The sequence below is a fragment of the Hippocampus guttulatus genome, chromosome 1 (assembly GCF_054856545.1).
Source record: "Hippocampus guttulatus isolate MCC_2025c chromosome 1, RoL_Hgut_1.0, whole genome shotgun sequence".
Lineage (NCBI taxonomy): Eukaryota > Metazoa > Chordata > Actinopteri > Syngnathiformes > Syngnathidae > Hippocampus > Hippocampus guttulatus.
In genome coordinates this window covers 12,842,300-12,862,045 of record NC_141261.1, presented here as the reverse complement: position 1 = coordinate 12,862,045, position 19,746 = coordinate 12,842,300, and the positions used below count along the sequence as shown (strand labels likewise).

Sequence of the window (19,746 nt, the reverse complement as noted above, 5' to 3'; positions counted from 1 at the left end):
TCGCCGACACGAAAGGTGGAATCATAGTGCGTGGCTTAACATTCTAGTCAGACCCTTTAGTGCGCTGCACCACTTAAAAATGAGCGGGAAAATGAGAAGCAGTCCGCAGAGAAGGAAATTACCACGACACGAGTGCTATTTTCGACACACCATTTATATGTTCGATGTAAAATCACAAAACGAAACAAGCCCCCAACAGTAGCATTATTAATTCTAATTCCTCTTCCCTTAAACATTTAACGTTAAAAATGAAAAGAAAAACGGACATTACATCATATTTCTATATGAAAAAGAAACAAATTGATCCAGACGCGGAGAGAGAGTCAGATGATGGTGGTGAGAGTTCTGAAGAGGAGCAAGTTGAAAGCACCAGAGAGGGAGAGTCAGAGGACACGGGATTCATTTATTTTCAGAGACACAGAGCAGGAAAGGGATACAAATGAAGATCCTGAGAATGAGAAGACGAGACTGCAATAGAAGTGGAGTGTGAGACACAGACAGGATATTTGCGCTTCAACAAGCACTGGACCATCAGGTATGTGATGCTGAAAAGAACGCGATTCTGTTCTCTCTGCGTGTGTGTGTGTGTAACTTTTTTAGTCTCCCTTTTTATTTAAATTTTTATTTAACAGGATCAATATATAAGACATTGCCTTTTAAAATTTGGATAATTATATGCATGTAAAACATCTAGCTTCAGTGTATTTGCAATTTTTGTCCCCGGTCAGGCTTGAGAATGTATTAATTTATATTTATTTAATACAATTAATAAATAGCATCAATCAATTCATTTTAGACAATTGTGTATGTCTGAGTGCCTCAGCAATGTAAGTGTAGCGGGTTAGTGAATATGCTGAGTCCATGCAGAACTTGTGTTGACATATTTTTGGTTTGTCTTTGTCCACAGACATCAGTTGATGTAAAGAGGACCCGCCAATGCAGCCAGACCTAAAACAGTTTCCATGGACCCTGATGGGGGACAGGAGAAGGAGCTTCAAGGCAGGCTGGTACCATATCATCCCCTGGCTTGAATATTCTCAACAGATGGACACGGCGTATTGTTACGCTTGCAGACATTTTAGCCCTCCTAATACTGTTTTTTTTTTCTCATCACTGTAATGTTATGACTACAATGCTTTCAAAGTTTGTTGAAATAAAAAGTCAAATAAGATTTCGAATCTGTCTTTTTAGCCCTGGGTTGAATGTGCCCCTCCATCAAAACCCCTGGCCCCAGCCCAGCCCCCTCAGTGAAATTGATCCAGAACCGCCACTGTACTTACCTACTGCATATCCCGAACATTTAGAAGAAAACATTTATAATCATTCGATTTGGAAAACGCAGACTGTAGAAAGTGCTTTTGGTAGACCAAAGGAGAACTAGAGTGACTAACCTGGATCGGTGGGAATTTATCCCTTGGGGTGTCTGATTTATTGGCCGTTCAACCCACAGCAACCGTCTCTCACGCTCTTGACCTGCCTTTTTTGAAGAGAAAAAAAAACAACGAAATAGACTGACACACTAATAAGCGTAAAACTATACATCTTACTTTAAATGCTGTGGACGATAATGTCAGCTAGTCTGAGCCTTGAAACTCCATGGCTGATGTTTATGACTCATGATCTTTTCTCCCATTTTTTTTAAAAATCAAAGTAAAGACATGTATTTGTCCAAATGGGTCCATTTTATTGGCATCCATTGAACCACTTTCATTACAGAAATAAAACTACCCTACTGGTAGACTCCGGCTTGTACAATGTGGTTATGCAGAGAGAAATGCAGACTGCACAGCATGAGGATACAGTCGATTTAACTAAACTACAGTGGAACAAACTGGTGCCACGTCCTTCCTGGCTTCCAGTGGCTGCAGGGGCATTTGTATCGTTTCACACAGCCTCTTTAGTTGACTACAGAGGTCAAGAATGTGCTTGGGAGGCCCACCATTGACTGCATGGGGAAATAAAAAAATGCACACACACATACACAAACTTTGGTTTAGCAAACACTCCTGATATTCTGATATCAAAAACCTCTCTTTGTTTGCAGACAAGTTGAAATTAAAAATGAGCTAGGCATAATAAACCAAAAGAAGCTACTTCTCTCTTGCTGACCTTAAATGTTGGTAACGCATGCCTACTCCACAGTGGCTGTTTTTTGATGTCTGGACATACAAGTGGGACTTGGGCAATACTTGGAAAGAGGATTATTATATTCTTAAGCAGGTGACAAGGACTTGCTCCAGTCATTCATTTGCACATGATGGTTTTATTTCCATTGGTTGCATTAGCTGTGACTCTGTAGAGAGAACTTGAGGATACTTGATGGAAGCCACTGAGAATTTGTGTTTATTTAGACGGTTGAACTACCTTGTGTCTCTTCATCTGAATGACCAATTATTGCATACAATAAAATGAAGCACTGGTGGTGGTGAAATTCTGAAAAATGCCTCCTTGGAAATCAAGTCTGCCATGATGGCACTCTCTGTAATCTCCACCTGAACTATTTAAAACAAAACAAACAAACAAAAAAAAAAAACAATTAAACTAATCAATGGTACATTCTTAACAACAGTGTAGTCACAAGCTCTCGTAAGGCCAATTGAACATACGCAAATCCGGGTAACATACAAGCACCACGAACGCCACTCGACAACCGTAACTCCGGCCGACTTAACCCTGGCCTCTTTATTCACTTACATGTTATGGCATTACAAATAAAAATAATGATAAAAACGGAAAGAACTAATTCCAAGCTGGCGGCGTGGAAACTAAGCGGGAAAATCCAGGCTGACATAGTCTCTGTTTTTTCTGCGGGGCGCTGAGATTTCACAAAACCGGTTATTGTCCCGACGGCGATCCCACGATCATCCCACCCTTCTATTGTCCTCCTGGTACCTGTTGACCTCATCAAGGCCCCAGCAAGCAACACAGCCTGCAATGGTTATGCTGAAAGTGTGTGTTGGTAGGGTGGGTGCGGGAGGACACGAGGGGGTGTAGCTAGTCTGAGCCCCACCACTCAGTCGGTGGAGAAGAGGTCACCGGCCGAGGGGAGCGGGGCCAGACCGCCGGTCACGTTGGGAAGGAGGGAGAGGTCGGGCAGACTCTGGATGTGAGATTTGAGCTCCTTCCTCACCTGGGTCACCCTGGCCAGCTTCTGCTTGTATTCCTGCGCACAACAGCAGCGTTCAGGCAACTTCATTTCGCCACTTGTCCACGAGACTTGAAATCATTCAGGATGAAATTGAAACAGCGTTTTAAGCACAGAAGATAATGACACAAGTTTCACACGAGGGGCCAAAAAACAACCCAAAAAACGATTTTTAAGTGGAAGGAAAATACTCCACTCGATGGGACAAGTAACCTGTGCATCCATTCATTTCATCTAGCTTCATATCCGTGTTTTATGTTGTGTTGTTTTTATTATTTTACTCTACTGTTTTGTTAAGCGCTTTGTTACAGCTGCAGCTGTTGTAAAAGCGCTACCGTATTTTCCGCACTAAAAAGCGCACCTAAAAGCCTTCCGTTTTCTTCAAAGTTCATGGCGTGCCTTAAAATCCAATACGCCTTGTGAATGGTCATTACGGTAATATTTAGACCCCAAAATGGCTCCTTGCTCGAGACATGCTGACAACGCAGTGTTCAAACCTAAGGCGATCGGTTACGCAGTTGAACACGGAAATGGAGCAGCGGCAAGAGAGCTCAACGTTAACGAGTCAATGTTATAACTTGCTGTTGGTTAGGTGAACTGTGTCACTGCTTTATTAAATACGTTTTACTGACATCTGATCGTTCTGTTGGTGTTTCTTTGAGTGTAGCGCTATCTAGTGGATACATTGTAGATTGCGTCCTATAATGCAGTGCATCCAATATATGAAAAAAATTACAAAATAGGGCACCCATTGAAGGTGCGCCTCATAATCCAGTGCACCTTTTAGCGTGGAAAATACGGTATATAAATCAGGATGTATTGTGTTGTATACAAAAAGAATAATCGCCGTATTCAACGAAACGGGCCCACCTTTCACACTGGGTAATTGTGAGCAAAGTTCCTGACCAGTATATTCATAATTAGAGTACTTTTTGTGATATTTTTGTTTGGTGGTGTGTTTTGAGATTTGAATGACGTAAAACAGGTGCGCGAGCGCGATGAAGGTTGGGAAACACCAGTGTTAGTTGATTGTGTAGTTTGCCTTGCCTCGAGCTTCTTCTCCCTCTCCACAAGCGCCTCCTTCTGGCTGCCGATGTAGTCAGTCAGCATACGTGCCAGCTGCCTCCGGTCCTCCAGCTCTGCGGCCAAGCGACCGTTGTATTCGGCCAGCAGAAGACATGCTTCGTCCACTGTCTTGGACAGTTTGTCTGCTGCCTCCTTGTCTACGGGGGGACATATGGGAGGACATGCATCTCATTTTGTGATTCATTCCAAATGTCTTTCAATTCATGTCATTGTTGTGATGGTGAAAATATACACAGCCCCTGTTTTGTTTTCCAAGTACAATTAATTTTTTTATTTTGTTTGTTTTTATTTAGAAGCGACAGTGTTCCTCGCTATATTGCCTTTTACCTTGATTAAAATGCAGTAAAACCTTTAAACAGTCTTGCATCATTGACATTCTTTTGGACACTGGTTGTGACAGCTGGTTACATCGCACATTTTTGAATAGAATAATTGTAATTGTTTTCCGAACAATGACCACTGAAGCATCCTGCAGCTTTGCGCGATAAATGAGGATTCACTGTATTGCAGTGTGCAATAGAGAAGGAAAACATATTCAGCTTACCGGTTATTTTTTCCAGTAGCGAGACATCTTGGACTTCCTGCGGCAACGAGGCAATTTTCTGTCGAACAGCTGCATCCCCTGATGCAGCATTCTCCAAATCCTGCAGTGCTTTCACTAGCTCCTCTGTCTGAGTGGATGTTACAAGGACATAAAAATAGACAGCAGGAGAGGAGGAAACTGTGAAACTCGCCATCTCTCATCGCGGGCATAAGGGTGTCTGTGTCTCCACCCGGTCAACCCACACCCTAATGTTGGCTTGAAGCATTCAATTTTCTCAAAAGTCGACAGTGAGCCCTATAACCCGATGCGCCTAATATAAAGAGATTGTAACTCTCTTTACAGCCCCATCGAGTTGTTTCCCTGTTAGTGTTCCTATGCCATCTAGTGGTGATTATTAGCAGGAACCAATTGCAACCTAAAAGGGTTCTGCCCGACATTATTTGACAACTACTTTGTGAGCTCTGCGCAGCCATAATCCAACAAAGATAATACCAAAAGCATAGTTAACTACTGACTAAACGAAGGAAGAAGGAGACAAGCAAGAGCTCTAAGGATATTCAGCCCCTTGCGGATGTGAGCCCACGAGGTTTGTGTGCCTTTTTGTTGAATCATTTGTCCTCATAGTTTTTGTCTTACATGTATTATTTTGTAATGCTATTTGTATTTATATGTTTCATGTCTGTGTTTGTGACCGGTTCTCATTTTTACAGCTGCAGCGATTGTGAAGGCTCTATATAAAAATAGCTGTATTCGTCGACTTCACAGTGCAGAGGTATCGGGTTCGATTCCAGCTCCGGCCTCCCTGTGTGGAGTTTGCATGTTCTCCCCGGGCCTGCGTGGGTTTTCTCCGGGTGCTCCCGTTTCCTCCCACGTTCCAAAAACATGCATGGCAGGCTGATTGAATACACTAAATTGTCCCTCGGTGTGAGTGTGAGCGCGCATGGTTGTTCGTCTCTATGTGCCCTGCGATTGGCCAGCAACCGGTTCAGCGTGTCCCCCGCCTACTGCCCGAAGACAGTTGGGATAGGCTCCAGCACCCCCCGCGACCCTAGTGAGGATTAAGCGGTTCGGAAAATGGATGGATTCAATTGTATTCCCTTAAGCATAGCACCGTCTAGTGGCTGCATAGCGCAACCGCAGCCACTATTGTAGCTTCTATTTAAACTTCCCCCCAACGAAGAGTTGCCTCCTCACCAGTTGATTAGCGGAGGCATCTGTGTTGTGAGGAGAGCTGATGCTTCTGTAGTCATCATCCTCATCCTCCTCTTCCTCTTGGTGGATCTTCTGGTAGGTTCGTTTCACCGGTTTCTTTTCTTCTACTGTCAAAGACCACAGAAGTTATTCATCATTGCCACTGTTGGAATGTGCTCATGGCGAGAAACCAGCATTTACAAAACCGGATCATATCATTTGTGTGTGTGCCATTTCATTAAACACATACAACAGGTTGGAATTGATGCCACAACAGAAGGGCAAAAGTCACGTGAGCCACCAAACCGGTAACAGCCGCGAATTTTTGAATGTGTTTCGGTCACAATTTGGGTTTATTGTGTTCATGAACATGCCCACTTTTTATTATTATTTATAGATTTATTTATTTACAATTATTATTATTATGAGACAACCTGTAGGCTGAGGGCTGTTAGAGTCTTCTATGGCCAGGGTGAGCTGCTGAATAAAGTCACTTCTGTAGAGGTTGCGCTCTTTCCAGATGTTCAGGAGTCTCTCCATGTGTTTTTTGCAGCTCTCATCGACTTCACTGTAACACAACGGTAAAATTCAGTGGAAAAACAAACAGGAAAGACGAGACAAGTGTTCAAAGTGCACGGAGCATGAAAAGCTGTCACACTATGACTTGGGAGACATTCTAGTTGTATGCGGCACATGCATTTGAAGGTCGAAATGTTATTTCGACAACACACTACTACTCTGTTCTTGTCCGAATAGCTCTGGGCCTTTACAAACGCACAAAATCAATCATTCCCGTCATGACCGACATTTCGATTTCCAGAGTTTTACTCATCCCCTCATACCTGGCAACATGAGAGCAGGCATCGATGAGGACCGTCTCAAAGTCTTTCGTGAATTCAGGTCCTTTCTTCTTGCTATTTTGGATGACATCGTTGGCCAGATAGAGGAACGTCAGCTTCCTGCTGGTTTTCGCTGCAAGACAAAAAAATCACACTTGAAACCTGACAACAACATTGTCATAGCTTTACGGCATATATTTTACATCATAAAAATCTCATGGCACACCAATGACATTTCAAAGTCATCGTACAACATTAGCCTTAAAAACAAATGATTACGGATGATCCGATTAAAAAAAAAAAACATGGCAAATACTATCGTCAACTTCCGGAATAAATTTACCTGCCCCTTGACATAAAAAGCTTGTCTCTTAGTCAGGGCATATTACTTGAACATACGTCAATGGATTACTGTACTATATACTTTATCACCGTAAAAGTACATTTGGGACTTGCCCTTTGACTGTTTATGCTAAATTTGTTTGATACAATTTTGTTAACTTGTCATTTGAAAGATAGCTGGTTTGAGAGAAGAGGATGCACTAAACAGGGTTAGATGGAGGCAACTAAGGGAAAAGCCAAAAGGAAAAGAAGTAGTTGTCATTTGAAAGATTTTTTTTTAAAAAACAGTACCGGTAAGTTGCAGTGCTGAATAATGTTAATTTATCTTTATTTTAGCATCAGCATCCCAAACTGTTATATATAATAAATGTGATGTTGCTTGTTGTAATGCAGATCATTTATTACTGTATTTATTTAAATACTGTACATTATTGACGGTGATGGGGAGGGGCACAATTATTTCCCGCCCAGCTACTTATTACCCCAGTGTGAGGAACGTGCCAAAAATGATGTACATCCAATGAAAAAAGTTTGAAAAGGTTTGATTAGTCAGCTTCACCTTTCTTCAGCTCTCTGTGCCACACTTTGACGATGAGGCCCGAGTGTTTGCGGTGGTGGATGATCCACAGAGATAAAGTCTGGACGCTCTGCTGCGAGCTGCTCAGCTCCGACAGCTTCTTCTCCAGCGCCGCCTCGGAAAACGACGACATGTCCGCGTGCTGGCGCGCGTCTCCTTGGGAGCAGCCTCACCACGACTTCGCTCTAAATTGATGGCGCTTCGAGCTGGTTGGAGGAAACCACTTGAGTCACTCTCATCAAAACTAAAGTTGCACTTCACCCAAGTATACGGAAGATTAAAAACAACCCCCACTCTCCAAAAAAGGAGCGTCCGTCCGTTGCCTACTAAAGCAAAACTCCAATAGCGTTATACAAGCCGCTGAACTACGTGAATGCTGTGAGGAGATAACAAACGTGCAGCTTTTGAGTTGGCTCAAGAGAAGCAGTTTGCTCAGTAGCTCAAGTGTTTGTTTACAGTCACAGCTAACACTTAGCCAGCGCCAGCTAAGTAGCCATCCGCATACTACGAGCTAGCCTGCGCTTTTGCCGGAGTTGAAATGCCGGAACTTTTGTAATTCAGAGGTGAATACTTGTTCGGCACGAAAACGGGATTAATGAATTGGTAAACGTCAAAGCGGAGTGACTCGTGGGGTCGTTACCTTTAGCTGAACTAATCAGGAGGAATTATCAAAAAAATGGCAGCTTGCACTTACACTTCAACATTTGCGTCGCGGGGTAGTGACGTCACCAGCAATCGAACGCCTCTTTTTCATTTTTTTCCTCTTTGTCTGCATTCATTCACAGTTTACTCTTTTATGTTTACTTTTACTATTTTATACTGGCGGAGATAGTCGACTCCTAGTTTTACCACCTGAAAAATATGTATACTACAGTATTTTGAAATTCACATTTGTGCCCCCTGCTCTGAACACGTTTAAACTTTTATGTCCCGAAACATGTTTTTAATGATGATTTAAAAATCATATTTTCTTTTTTTTTTTGTAGCACATCAGGTTTTTTGAGGCAGTTTCAAATTTGGTTTTAAATAATTAATTGTTTTACCTATAAAATTAGCATTTCTGACAAAAAAATGTGTAGACCAGTTTAATTTGTGTTTTACTCGTTAATTATTTTACTTGACTTCTTGTTTTTCATTATATTCATCAGGTTGTGTCGCATCGTAAACGCTGTTATGATTCAATATTTTTGAAATAAATCAGAAAAACAAAAATTCCTTCAGATTTGTTTTGGATCCTGCTTTTCTACCAAAACATCGGTGAAGTCATAATGTAGTGTTTTCAAACTTTGCACATATGAAGTCATGATATGTTGAATATGATTCTGTGACAGCTTGCTTCTTTCAAACACACTTCATAGAATGTTGTCATCACAAACATTTGCATGGCCATTTTCATTCTTGAGGTTGTGGTTGACAAAATACATTGTATTGCTGTCGAAACCTAATAAATGTGGCTTGGATGCATGCGAGAGTCAAATTCTTGCCAATTCAACAGGCGCAACTGAAAAAATAAGTTTCAAATATCAGCCGCAGTGCAAACCACACATGCATAAACATTCATTTTCATGATGGATGTTTCAAACGCTGATTAGGATGTTTAAGGCTAGTAAATCCAGAAAAACCTCCTTCTCGTGCAGAATTAATGCAGGTTTTATTCACCAAGAGCTAAAAAATGATAAATGTACCTTCAAAAACAACAATCGAGAGGGTCTTTTCCTCTGGTTACAGCATTTATGCGACATATTAAGTACGCTTCAAACATACAAATTAGACATGCAAATCCACACTACTCACCCGAGAAAGATGCAAAAGTGATCCTATCATTTCAGTGCCTTAAACTCACACCTGGAAAACTTCCCTATATACCTTGGCTTCCATGTGCAGAGTGGCACTTCCAAGTCAGCCTTTTTTTGCATTCGACGTACGTTGATATGTGGGTGACACTTCGAGGTCTCTTCTTATGTTGCCTGCTGCTGCAGGTGACTGATGGGAAACTGGACTTCATCTCCCGGGGAGAAGGACTACATCTTCAGGGAGATTTCTCCATTGCTGGACTCTTTCCTCTGCACGACACAAATGGCCCAAGTGCTGGTTTGCCCGCTCTGGGTCCATGCAATGAGTGAGTTGACTGAAATAACATCACTGCTAGTCTATGGGGAAAGCATGTAGGATAGTTATCATTTTTGTGATTTTTTTGACTGTCTGATGCATTTACTAAGCATGTTGCAGTAAAATGAGTTATGATTCCTATAAAAAATGTTTATTAAATATTAATAATGATACAAACTGGCTTTAAACATGCCATGTATCCCATAATTGAATAAACCTGTCCAGTTTACATGTGAATCACTCCAAAAACAAACAAACACACACACACACACGTTCCCACATGGGAAGAAGCTGAAGTACCTCGAGGAAACCCACACAGGCATGAGGAGAACATGACTTCACCCTTGAACTTCTGAATATTGATTCAAATGTATATATCTTTCATTTATAGAGGCCGCCACAACAAGCATGGCTTCCACATGATGCAAGCCATGCGTTTTGCGGTGGAAGAAATCAACAACAAGACTGGCGCACACTATCTCCTGCCAGGAGTCTCACTTGGCTACCGGTTGTACGACGTTTGCTCTGTTCCGGCCGGTGTGCTGGCCACCCTGGACATCCTGGCCGAACAGTACCGCGGCTCTGCTTCCAACACAGAACAAGCCCTTGCCAACATGACCGTGGCTGTCATCGGACCCGACAGCAGCAGCAAAACCTTTACTCCTGCCGCTCTACTGGGGGCCTACCTTGTGCCACAGGTAATTCATATTAGCAGAACTGATTGAAATGAATGGAAAGCCGTTCCAGCTGCCCCCCCTCCCTTAAAAAAAAAACATACCCATATTTTCCGCACTGAAAGGCGTACCTAAAAGCCTTCCATTTTCTTAAAAGCTCACAGCATGCCTAAAAATCCGATGCGCCTTGTGTATGGTCATTACGGTAATATTTCGACCCCAACATGGCTCCTTGCTAGAGACATGCTTACAACACAGAGTTCAAACTTAAGTCGATCGGTGACGCAGTTGAACACGGAAATAGAGCAGCAGGAAGAGAGTTCAATGTTAACGAGTTAATGTTATAACTTGCTGTTGGTTAAATGAACTGCTTATTAAATAAGTTTTCCTGACATCTGATCGTTCTGTTGGCATTTCCTTGAGCGTAGCTCTATCTAGTGGATGCATTGTAGATTGCGTGTTATAATGCGGTGCTTCCAATGTATGAAAAAATGTATAAAATAGGCCATTCATTGAAGGTGCGCCTCATAATCCAGTGCGCCTTTTAGTGTGGATAATACGGTACAAAAAAAATAATAATTTTGCCAAGTGTTTTATCATGGAATAATTAGAATCTTAATGTCATTGAATGCTTCAGTTCAATTGACACTGTGCTCCTCCTTCCGCTCTTCATCCCTCGCGTTAACAGGCAAAACTAGCAGTTTCCATTTTCTTTCGCCTACTCTAAAAAGGATAAAAATTAATAAAATGTATAAACTGGTTTGGCCAGCTGACCGGCACTTGGTGGCCAGCCGAAAGAGGGAATATGGAGCAGCATTTTTGGGTCGCTGATTAAAAGCATGACGTCCAAGTAAATAAATAAAAACATCAATAAATACATAAATAAATAAAGTAGATAAATAATTTGGACTTGGTCAACGTAGCTCGCATTCTTAAAAAGTGTGGTAACCCCTGACATCAAGACTCCTCAGACTAATATTGGTTGCTTTTCACAGAGGACAAAAGGTTTTGTGCACTTTAGGTTCATCCTGAAACGTAAAAGGCCAGCTCGTGAGTAGCATATGTGTTCTCTTTACCGCAGATCTCTTATGAAGCATCAAACAAAAAGTTGAGCAACAAGGTCCTCTACCCATCCTTCTTCCGCACCATCCCCAGCGACAAGAATCAGGTGGAGGCAATCATCCAACTGCTGGTTCGTTTCAACTGGACCTGGATCGCTCTGTTGGGCAGCGACAACGATTACGGCCTGGATGGCATGCAGAGCCTGTCCCAGCGGGCCGCGGCGCACGGCATCTGCGTGGCCTACCAGGGAATCATCCCGGCCTACAGCAGCGAGACGGCCGACCTGATGAGGGGCATGGTAGCGGGCATACTGAGGGCAAAGGTCAACACCATTGTGCTCTTCTCCAGTAAGTCCAAACTCAGTGGCTTTTTCCCATTCGTTGTCGAGGCTAACGTGACTGGTAAGGTGTGGATTGGCACGGAGGATTGGTCGGCTGCCACGCGTGTCTCCGGAATCCCCGGGATCCACACCGTCGGAACTGTGCTGGGCGTGTTCATCAAGCACGCGGCCATAAGTGGCTTTTGGACATTTGAGAGAAGCGTCCTGGAAGCTTCGCTGCATCGCGGGGACGCCCAGGTGGGTTTGGGTGTCACCGGCGGGGTTTGCCTGCACAGCACCGACCTGTTCAGCCTAGCCAGGAACAACTTCACTTTGGAGAAGTATGACATCACGTCGTCCTTTAACGTATACAAGGCGGTGTACGCGGTTGCCCATGCTCTCCATCGACTTCTTCAATGTGACACCGGACAGTGCCAAAAAAGGAGAGTGCATCCTTGGCAGGTCAGCTCTGTTGTTTTGTTTTTGACTAAGATGAAAGGCTGTGTCTGGAATCATTCAGTCATTCACTACTCACTAATTTTTTATTTATTATTATTTTTTGGGCAGGGGGCGGGGGGCACCACTAATATCGGGGAAAACTTCTACTAAACTCTACACATTTCAACAGTACCGGATAGGGTTTGATGCATACCGTATGTTCCGCACTAAAAGGCCCACCTAAAAGCCTTCCATTTTCTTAAAAGGTCACAGCGCGCCTTAAAATCCGATGCGCCTTGTTATTACGTGATATGTCGACCCTCAAAATGGCTCCTTGCTAGAGACATGCTTACAACACAGAGTTCAAACTTAAGGCGATCGGTTACGCAGTTGAACACGGAAATGGAGCAGCGGCAAGAGAGTTCAACGTTAACGAGTCAATGTTATAACTTGCTGTTGGTTAAGTGAACTGTTTCGCCGCTTTATTAAATACGCTTAACTGACATCTGATCGTTCCGTTGGTGTTTCCTTGAGCGTAGCTCCATCTAGTGGATGCATTGTAGATTGCGTTTTATAATGCGGTGCGTCCAATATATGAAAAAAAAAAAGACAAAATAGGCCATTCATTGAAGGTGCGCCTCATAATCCGGTGCGCCTTTTAGTGTGGAAAATACGGTAACCAAATGCTTAATTTTTGAAAAGGGAGAAAGTGCTAGCTTTCATCAGCAGTCCCTTCGCCTAATGTTAAATTCATGAAATAAAATAAAAATACAACATGCATGAAAGATGTGTTATCAGAATACAATCAAGTTAATGACACCCGTAGGCATGTGGTGGATGTCTATTACATTGCACAAATAAATACTGTGATACCCCAATCAGTGTCCACATCTTGTCATGGTCAACAAGCCATTTGTGGGCATTGAATTTTAAATGACAACCATGGTCTTTTCTTCACAAACACTCTTTGCTCTTAGCTCCTGCCCGTGCTGAGAGACACGAGATTCTCTCTGGAAAACACCTCTGTGTACTTTGATCCAAATGGCGACCCTCCCACTGGATATGATATAGTGACGTGGATTTGGAGGGGGGCGGAGTGGTCCCTTCGGGTGGTGGGCTCCTTCCAGCCAGATCACCTTCAGCTTACACTCGATGAGGAGGCCATCGAGTGGCACAGCACCGGGACGACGTCCAGATCAGTAAGCTTTAGCATTGTACCTTGTTGTTGGTCAGGTACCCACCCTCAATTTTCTGTGAAACAGTACCAGCAGTTATCTTGGAGTTGAATGATTAACCTTTTACACCAAAACTACCACCTCCAATATTACTTGGCTGTGCAAGTGCCACTATAATGACCAACATTAAAATGCAATCGTGTCGTGGGCAAAGTGTTCAAGTTCGACGGCACCTAAACACCCCTGGATGTATTCAAATACTTCCTAAAGGTTAGCTAAATACTCTCAAATCTCATGAAATACTCCCTAAATTTGACCTAAATACTCTTCAATCTACTGAAGTAATCCTTAAAAGTTACCCTAATACTCTTAGAGTTACAAAATACTCTTTAAGTTACCCAATTACTTGGGGTGTGCATCTCTCCAATACAGGACGATTTAATATTTACCTCGCTACATGGGGTGCAATACGATCAAAAAATGGTGCATTTGAAAGTGGAGCGATTAGCTTTGATTTGATTCGATGCGCACACATCTTTTATAGCCAAACCAATTTTCCAATTAGAATCGGGTTTTGTTAGACCGCTATTAATTACTCTTAAAAGCTATGAAATACTCACTAATCATCACGTAAATACTCCTCCATTTATGAACTGCTCCCACAAAAGTTACCTACTCTTAAAATCTAGACTAATCTATAATACAAAATGCTATTTTTCTTGATGAAAAATATTGTGGTGGTCGTCCTCAGGATGAGATCATTCTGTTTGAATCGTCGTCGAAATGAACAAGCCCCTTCTGAAGGAGGAAAACATGTATTTCAAAATATATTTGTTCGATTTTTAAATTTTAAAAAAATGGATCAATCTGATTTGCAACGTATACAAGAAGAGGTAAAACATACTTTCTGGTTCGTGTGTCTTGTGTTGAGGTGCCCTTGTCCATTTGTTCTCCGCCATGCCCGAAGGGCCACCGGAAGTTGATGAGAGGGCAGCACGCCTGCTGTTTCAACTGCCAGGCCTGTCCTGCTGGCAGCTTCCTCAACATAACTGGTATAGATCTCAACGTTTGTTCGTTTGTTTGTTTTTAATACCAATTATCCAGTCCAGTGTGACGAGACAACCATAAAGAACCCCACTGTTTTATATTTTATTTTATTTTGCGGGGGAACCACAAATTACGACAGTAGCACTGCTGTTTTTATATTGACCAGCAGGTAGCGCTAAACACTAACACAATGACAAGCAACCTACCCAACAGATGGGCCGAGTCATTCAGTGATGAGGGGAGAAAAATATGCAAAATAGTCTCATCGCTATCACCCTGAGAAGGAAGTAGTATATCAAATGGATGCAAAGACCAAAAAATTATACCCACACTACAAATGAAAAATACGAACAATAATGCTTTTCTATTTTGGGCATGTACAATGTGACTTGAGCATTCCTAGATGAACCCAAATACACCCTAAAATTTAAATAATTACGCTTAAATGTACAGTAATCCCTCGTTTATCGCGGTAAATGGGGGACCAAAACCGCCCGCGATAAACGAAAATAAATACTGCTATATTTATGAAATTTAAGGAAATACTCGTAAATCTATGAAACACTCCTTAAATTCTTAAATCTATTGAAATATTACCTATATAAATGTGACCTAAATCTACACGTGGACTGCCTAATTTAAGTTGTACTCTTAAAATACACGAAATACACCCTGAAAGTTACCCAAATACTTATGTGGGTACAGAAATACTTTCTAATTTGAAGATTTAATTCATAGCACTCGAGGGAGCCCGCATACCACCAGTGGTACTCATACCACACGTTGAGATTTCGGGACCTAAGAGATTGGGTGGGTCTATCCATGTGGACATCCATGACAGGAATCCTCGCTGATGTTAAATCTGCTCTTCCCAGAATCCACTGAGTGCCATCCGTGCCCACGCGAGCAGTGGGCTCCTGCTAGCAGCGAGCAGTGTCAGGACCGGAGGGTTCTGCTTCTGGCCTGGGACGCTCCCCTGGCCGTGGCGTTGCTTTTCTTCCTGGCTTGCTGCCTCCTTCTAACGTCCAGCTCGGCGGCCATCTTCCTGCGCCACCTCCACACTCCCGTGGCCAAGTCTGCCGGGGGACGCACCTGCCTGCTGATGCTGGCCGCCCTGACCGCCGCCGCCTTGAGCTCTCTGTGCCATTTCGGACCCCCGTCTCGCGTGTCCTGCATCCTCAAGCAGCCGCTGTTCACGTTCAGCTTCAGCGTGTGTCTGGCCTGCATCACCATGCGCTCCCTTCAGCTGGTCTGCATTTTCAAGCTGGCTTCCAAGTTGCCGCCAGCCTACGACAAGTGGGCCAAAAAACAAGGGCCCGAGGTGACCATTTTCATCGTGTCGGCCATCACTTTGCTCATTTCCGTGACCCGCGTGGCCCTCGACTCACCTGAGCCGTCCCAGGATGTGGACTTCTACAAGGATAGGATTGTCCTGGAGTGCAGCAGCACCCTGTCGTTCGGTGCATGTGTAGAGCTGGCGTACATGTCGCTCCTCAGCGTGGTCTGCTTCTCCTTCAGCTACATGGGCAAAGACCTGCCGGCCAACTACAACGAGGCCAAACCGGTCACCTTCAGCCTCATGGTCTACCTCTTCTCCTGGATCAGCTTCTTCACCGTCTACCTCATCAGCAGAGGTCCTTTCACCATGGCCGCGCACGTCTTTGCCATACTCTTCAGCGTCCTGGCCGTCCTGGGGGGCTATTTCCTGCCCAAAATGTACATCATCGTACTGAGGCCACAAATGAACACCACCACTCATTTCCAGAACTGCATTCAGATGTACACCATGAGCAAAGAGTGACCGCTAAATGGGGATTCTCTTGTATTTAGCTCACGAGCAGTGCTGGGATATAACAAAATGGGTACAAAGTACAAATACTTTGTGACTGTACATGGATTAAAAAAAATGACTTTTTGGCCTAAAACAGTCATTTCAGTTGGAATTGTGTTATAAAAGCTTCATATTTACAGCAACAATGTGAGTTAGCACAACAAAGCAGGTGAGATGTTTGCTCCAAATCGTGTGTGTGTGTGTGTGTGTGTGCTAGTGCGTGTGTGTGTGTGTGTGTGTGTGTGTGTAAAAAATAAAAAGTTGGCATGTTCTGCCCGTGCCTGCGTGTTTTTTCTCCAGGTAGTACGGTTTCCTAACACATTCGAAAAAAATGCATGGAAGGTTAACCGATCGCTCAAAATTGAGGGTGTACCCACACCAATTGCCCGCTGGGATGCCAAGGCGCCCACAAAAGGAAGAGCGGTACAATGGCCATTGAACTGAAGCAAATAATGTGACAAAAACCTTCTTTCGAATCAAACTTGTATGTCAAAGTACCACTGTACTATCCATCCATCCATTTTCTGATCTGCTGTTCCTCACAAGGGTCACGGGGCGTGCTGGAGCCTATCCCAGCTGTCTTTGGTAGGTAGGGCGACACCTTGAACTGGTCGCCAGTCAATCGCAGGGCACACACAAACGAACGACCATTCGCGCTCACACTCATACCTAGGGACAATTTTTGAGTGTTCCTTTAACCTGCCATGCATGTTTTTGGAATGTGGGAGGAAACCTGAGTACCCGGAGAAAACCCACACAGGCACGTGGAGAACATGCAAACTCCACACAGGAAGGGCGTAGTGGGAGTCGAACCCTGGACCTCTCCACTGTGAGGTCAACGTGCTACAGTAACCACTGCACCAGACGCCGCCAATGTAACATATACATCTTAAATAAGTTCAACACCACTTTCAAATCTTTTTTTTTTTTCTCGAATTATTCTTTTCAGCAGAGTTAATCAAAATGAGACATTTTCTATTTTTGGGGAGTCAAAAACAAGCGGTATAGCTGCTGGAAACAAAACTGCAACATCTTTTCGAAGAGATCATTTAACACTTTGAATAAAGGCACAATTGGCCTGTCTTCTTTCACTCTCTGTCTCTCTCATACACACACGCACACACACACACACACACACACACACACACACACACACACACACACACACACACACACACACACACACGTATACACAATGCTGTTAGCTGGTGTTTGTGAGAGGAGATGAAAAGGTCCTTTGTGGCTGGGAGGTCAGCCCCATTGACGAGTAGACGTGTGAGTAGAGTCCAAGCGGGGCTTTCCCACAGTCTGCGCCGCGCTCATGACTTCGTGTGCTCGGTCAACAGGCAAAGTGTGCCTCCGATCAACAGGCGTCACTTTTACTGGAGGCCACTAAAGTGCAGTTGGACACACTGGAGCTCGACTTCTGCAGCAATTTTTTTTTTTTTTTTTCCGGAGCAATTTGAAGAGCAGCTGGCAACATTACTGTTCCGGTAACATATGATCATGATCCTGTTTCGAAACAAATATGATGAATCGACAAAACGCAGCTATTTCCGAATGCGTCATTCATCCATCCATTCATTTTAATTTCAGTCGGGCTTAAGCAGGGAACACACTGGGCTGATCAGCAGCCAATCGCAGCGCTTCATTCATCACATCAATTATCCAGGCAGTATTTTTCCCTGGTGGCCTCCTACATGCATTCAATTCAGTCTTTAATTGTTGACAGACTCAGACTGGGATCTTCGACCTGTGTATGGGATAAGAGATAAGAGCAGTGGGCTGATAAATGGATGACAGCCTATCATTCTGTATCTAATTTAGATCCTTTATCTCCCCTGGTCAGCCCAGCGTCTACTCTGCCCCACCTTGGAGTTATTGACGTGTCTCTCATTGTTACTCTGGGCCAACGCCCTGTGCGGTCACATGGGCAGGCGATGCATATCCAGAAGAAACACAAACAGGGTTTCGTTGCTCTTTGACAGGCCGAGATCTCAGAGAGGGACGTCAAAGTACAGTGACAGCATGTTGGAGCTTCATTCCAAAATGGGAATAAATAAGAGTTTGTTGCCCCTCAAAAATCGACACACAACACCCCCATAATGGCAACAAAAATGTTTTGCACACCTCTTAATTTGCCACGTCAGCCATATTGGTTTAGACATTGGATTTTTAGAATGGGCAGATGGGATCTATGAAAGAATTCAAAATGTGTATGTAAAATATGTGTTAATTTTAGTAGGAATTGCTGTGCGATATTTCTGGGTAAAGTTTGGTTTTGCTCCGGTACCAACCTTGCCAGTATCACAGATACTTTTAATAATGAAGGTTGATTAAATTGCTGAATGTATTTGTATTACTTTTATTGCTCTCAGAATATTAGTGCTCATTACTGTCCAGATATTGATCGATGTAATATTATATTACAATTGGTGGGCTTTTGTCTTAATTCAAATTGGATATGATTCATTCTGATTCACTAAATGAGTGTATCAGAAAATAAAATGTTAAATGAATGAGATTATTTTGAATCAATGAATCCTTGTTTTAGTAAGAAATAAGTTTACAAATTAAGACACATTCAAATGACCAATTATATGGAAAAAAAAACCCAATAAAAATATTGCAAATTTCTTGGCTGTTAAAAAAAAAAATAATTATTGGTGGGTCATAATAAAGAATGAAGACGGGCCACACTGGCACACACGTGGTGTAGTCACTGAATAAAAAAGTGGTGGTCCTAGTCTCATGTAGCCATACTGTAATAATGTCCGTGTCTGTGTTTGTATGCATGTACAAAAAAAATTATAATTCTTTATTCACAAACACACCTTGGCACAATTTGGAGTGATCAATTACCCTGCCGTGCATGTTTTTGGAATGTGGGAGGAAACTGGAATACCCGGAGATAACCCAGGCGGGCAAGGGGAGAACATACAAACTCCACACAGGAAGGCCAGAATCGAACCCTGCACACTTCTGCACAGTGAGGCCGAAGCCCTAACCACTCTACCTGCTTATCATCCATTCATCCATCCATTTTCTAATCCGCTGATCCTCACAAGGGTCCTGTGTATCATCACAGAGCAAAATAGGATGCTCAAGTTACCTTGACAGACTTGCAAATGAACACTGCTGGAGTGTGGTCCTCAGTATGTGTGTGCGTGTGTGTGTGTTATGTTACTATTTTCTCCAGCTTTTTAGGATGTTTTTCCATTGGAGGTTACATCATGTTATCTGTACAAACGGATGAAAAAAGAAAATCAGGAACGACTGTTGATAATGTCAGGAAAAAAAATGACTTAACACCTTTTTCGAGAGTCATAAATATAGAGGAAATGATTTTTTTGGGGGTAATGATTGT

The 19,746-nt window shown here is 43.0% G+C and overlaps 2 protein-coding genes and 1 long non-coding RNA gene across 5 annotated transcripts; 1 reads left to right on the top strand and 2 right to left on the bottom strand.

Moving 5' to 3' along the window:
• Positions 1-1,661: 1,661 nt before the first annotated feature.
• Positions 1,662-8,428, bottom strand: rprd1b (regulation of nuclear pre-mRNA domain containing 1B). 3 transcript variants are annotated; one of them, XM_086110361.1, is made up of 8 exons: positions 8,365-8,428; positions 7,707-7,930; positions 6,809-6,938; positions 6,401-6,534; positions 5,970-6,094; positions 4,776-4,902; positions 4,193-4,368; positions 1,662-3,163 (listed from the first exon to the last, which is right to left on the bottom strand). In XM_086110361.1, exons 2-8 carry the CDS (start codon positions 7,855-7,857, stop codon positions 3,014-3,016), a joined length of 993 nt encoding a protein of 330 aa, XP_085966487.1. In that variant the 5' UTR covers positions 7,858-7,930; positions 8,365-8,428; the 3' UTR covers positions 1,662-3,013. The 3 variants fall into 3 exon arrangements, with proteins under 3 accessions (XP_085966487.1, XP_085966489.1, XP_085966488.1); XM_086110363.1 differs by having other exon boundaries at positions 1,662-1,945; positions 3,131-3,163; positions 7,707-8,419; XM_086110362.1 differs by having other exon boundaries at positions 5,970-6,091; positions 7,707-8,419.
• A 1,821-nt stretch (positions 8,429-10,249) lies between these two features.
• tas1r1 (taste receptor, type 1, member 1) lies at positions 10,250-16,435 on the top strand. Its single transcript, XM_086130283.1, has 5 exons — positions 10,250-10,531; positions 11,589-12,350; positions 13,304-13,525; positions 14,433-14,553; positions 15,424-16,435. Exons 1-5 carry the CDS (start codon positions 10,253-10,255, stop codon positions 16,347-16,349), a joined length of 2,310 nt encoding a protein of 769 aa, XP_085986409.1. The 5' UTR covers positions 10,250-10,252; the 3' UTR covers positions 16,350-16,435.
• On the bottom strand, positions 12,417-14,468 carry LOC147210432 (uncharacterized). Its single transcript, XR_015102974.1, has 2 exons — positions 14,406-14,468; positions 12,417-13,577 (listed from the first exon to the last, which is right to left on the bottom strand). It is a non-coding gene; the product is annotated as an uncharacterized LOC147210432 (long non-coding RNA).
• Positions 16,436-19,746: the final 3,311 nt, after the last annotated feature.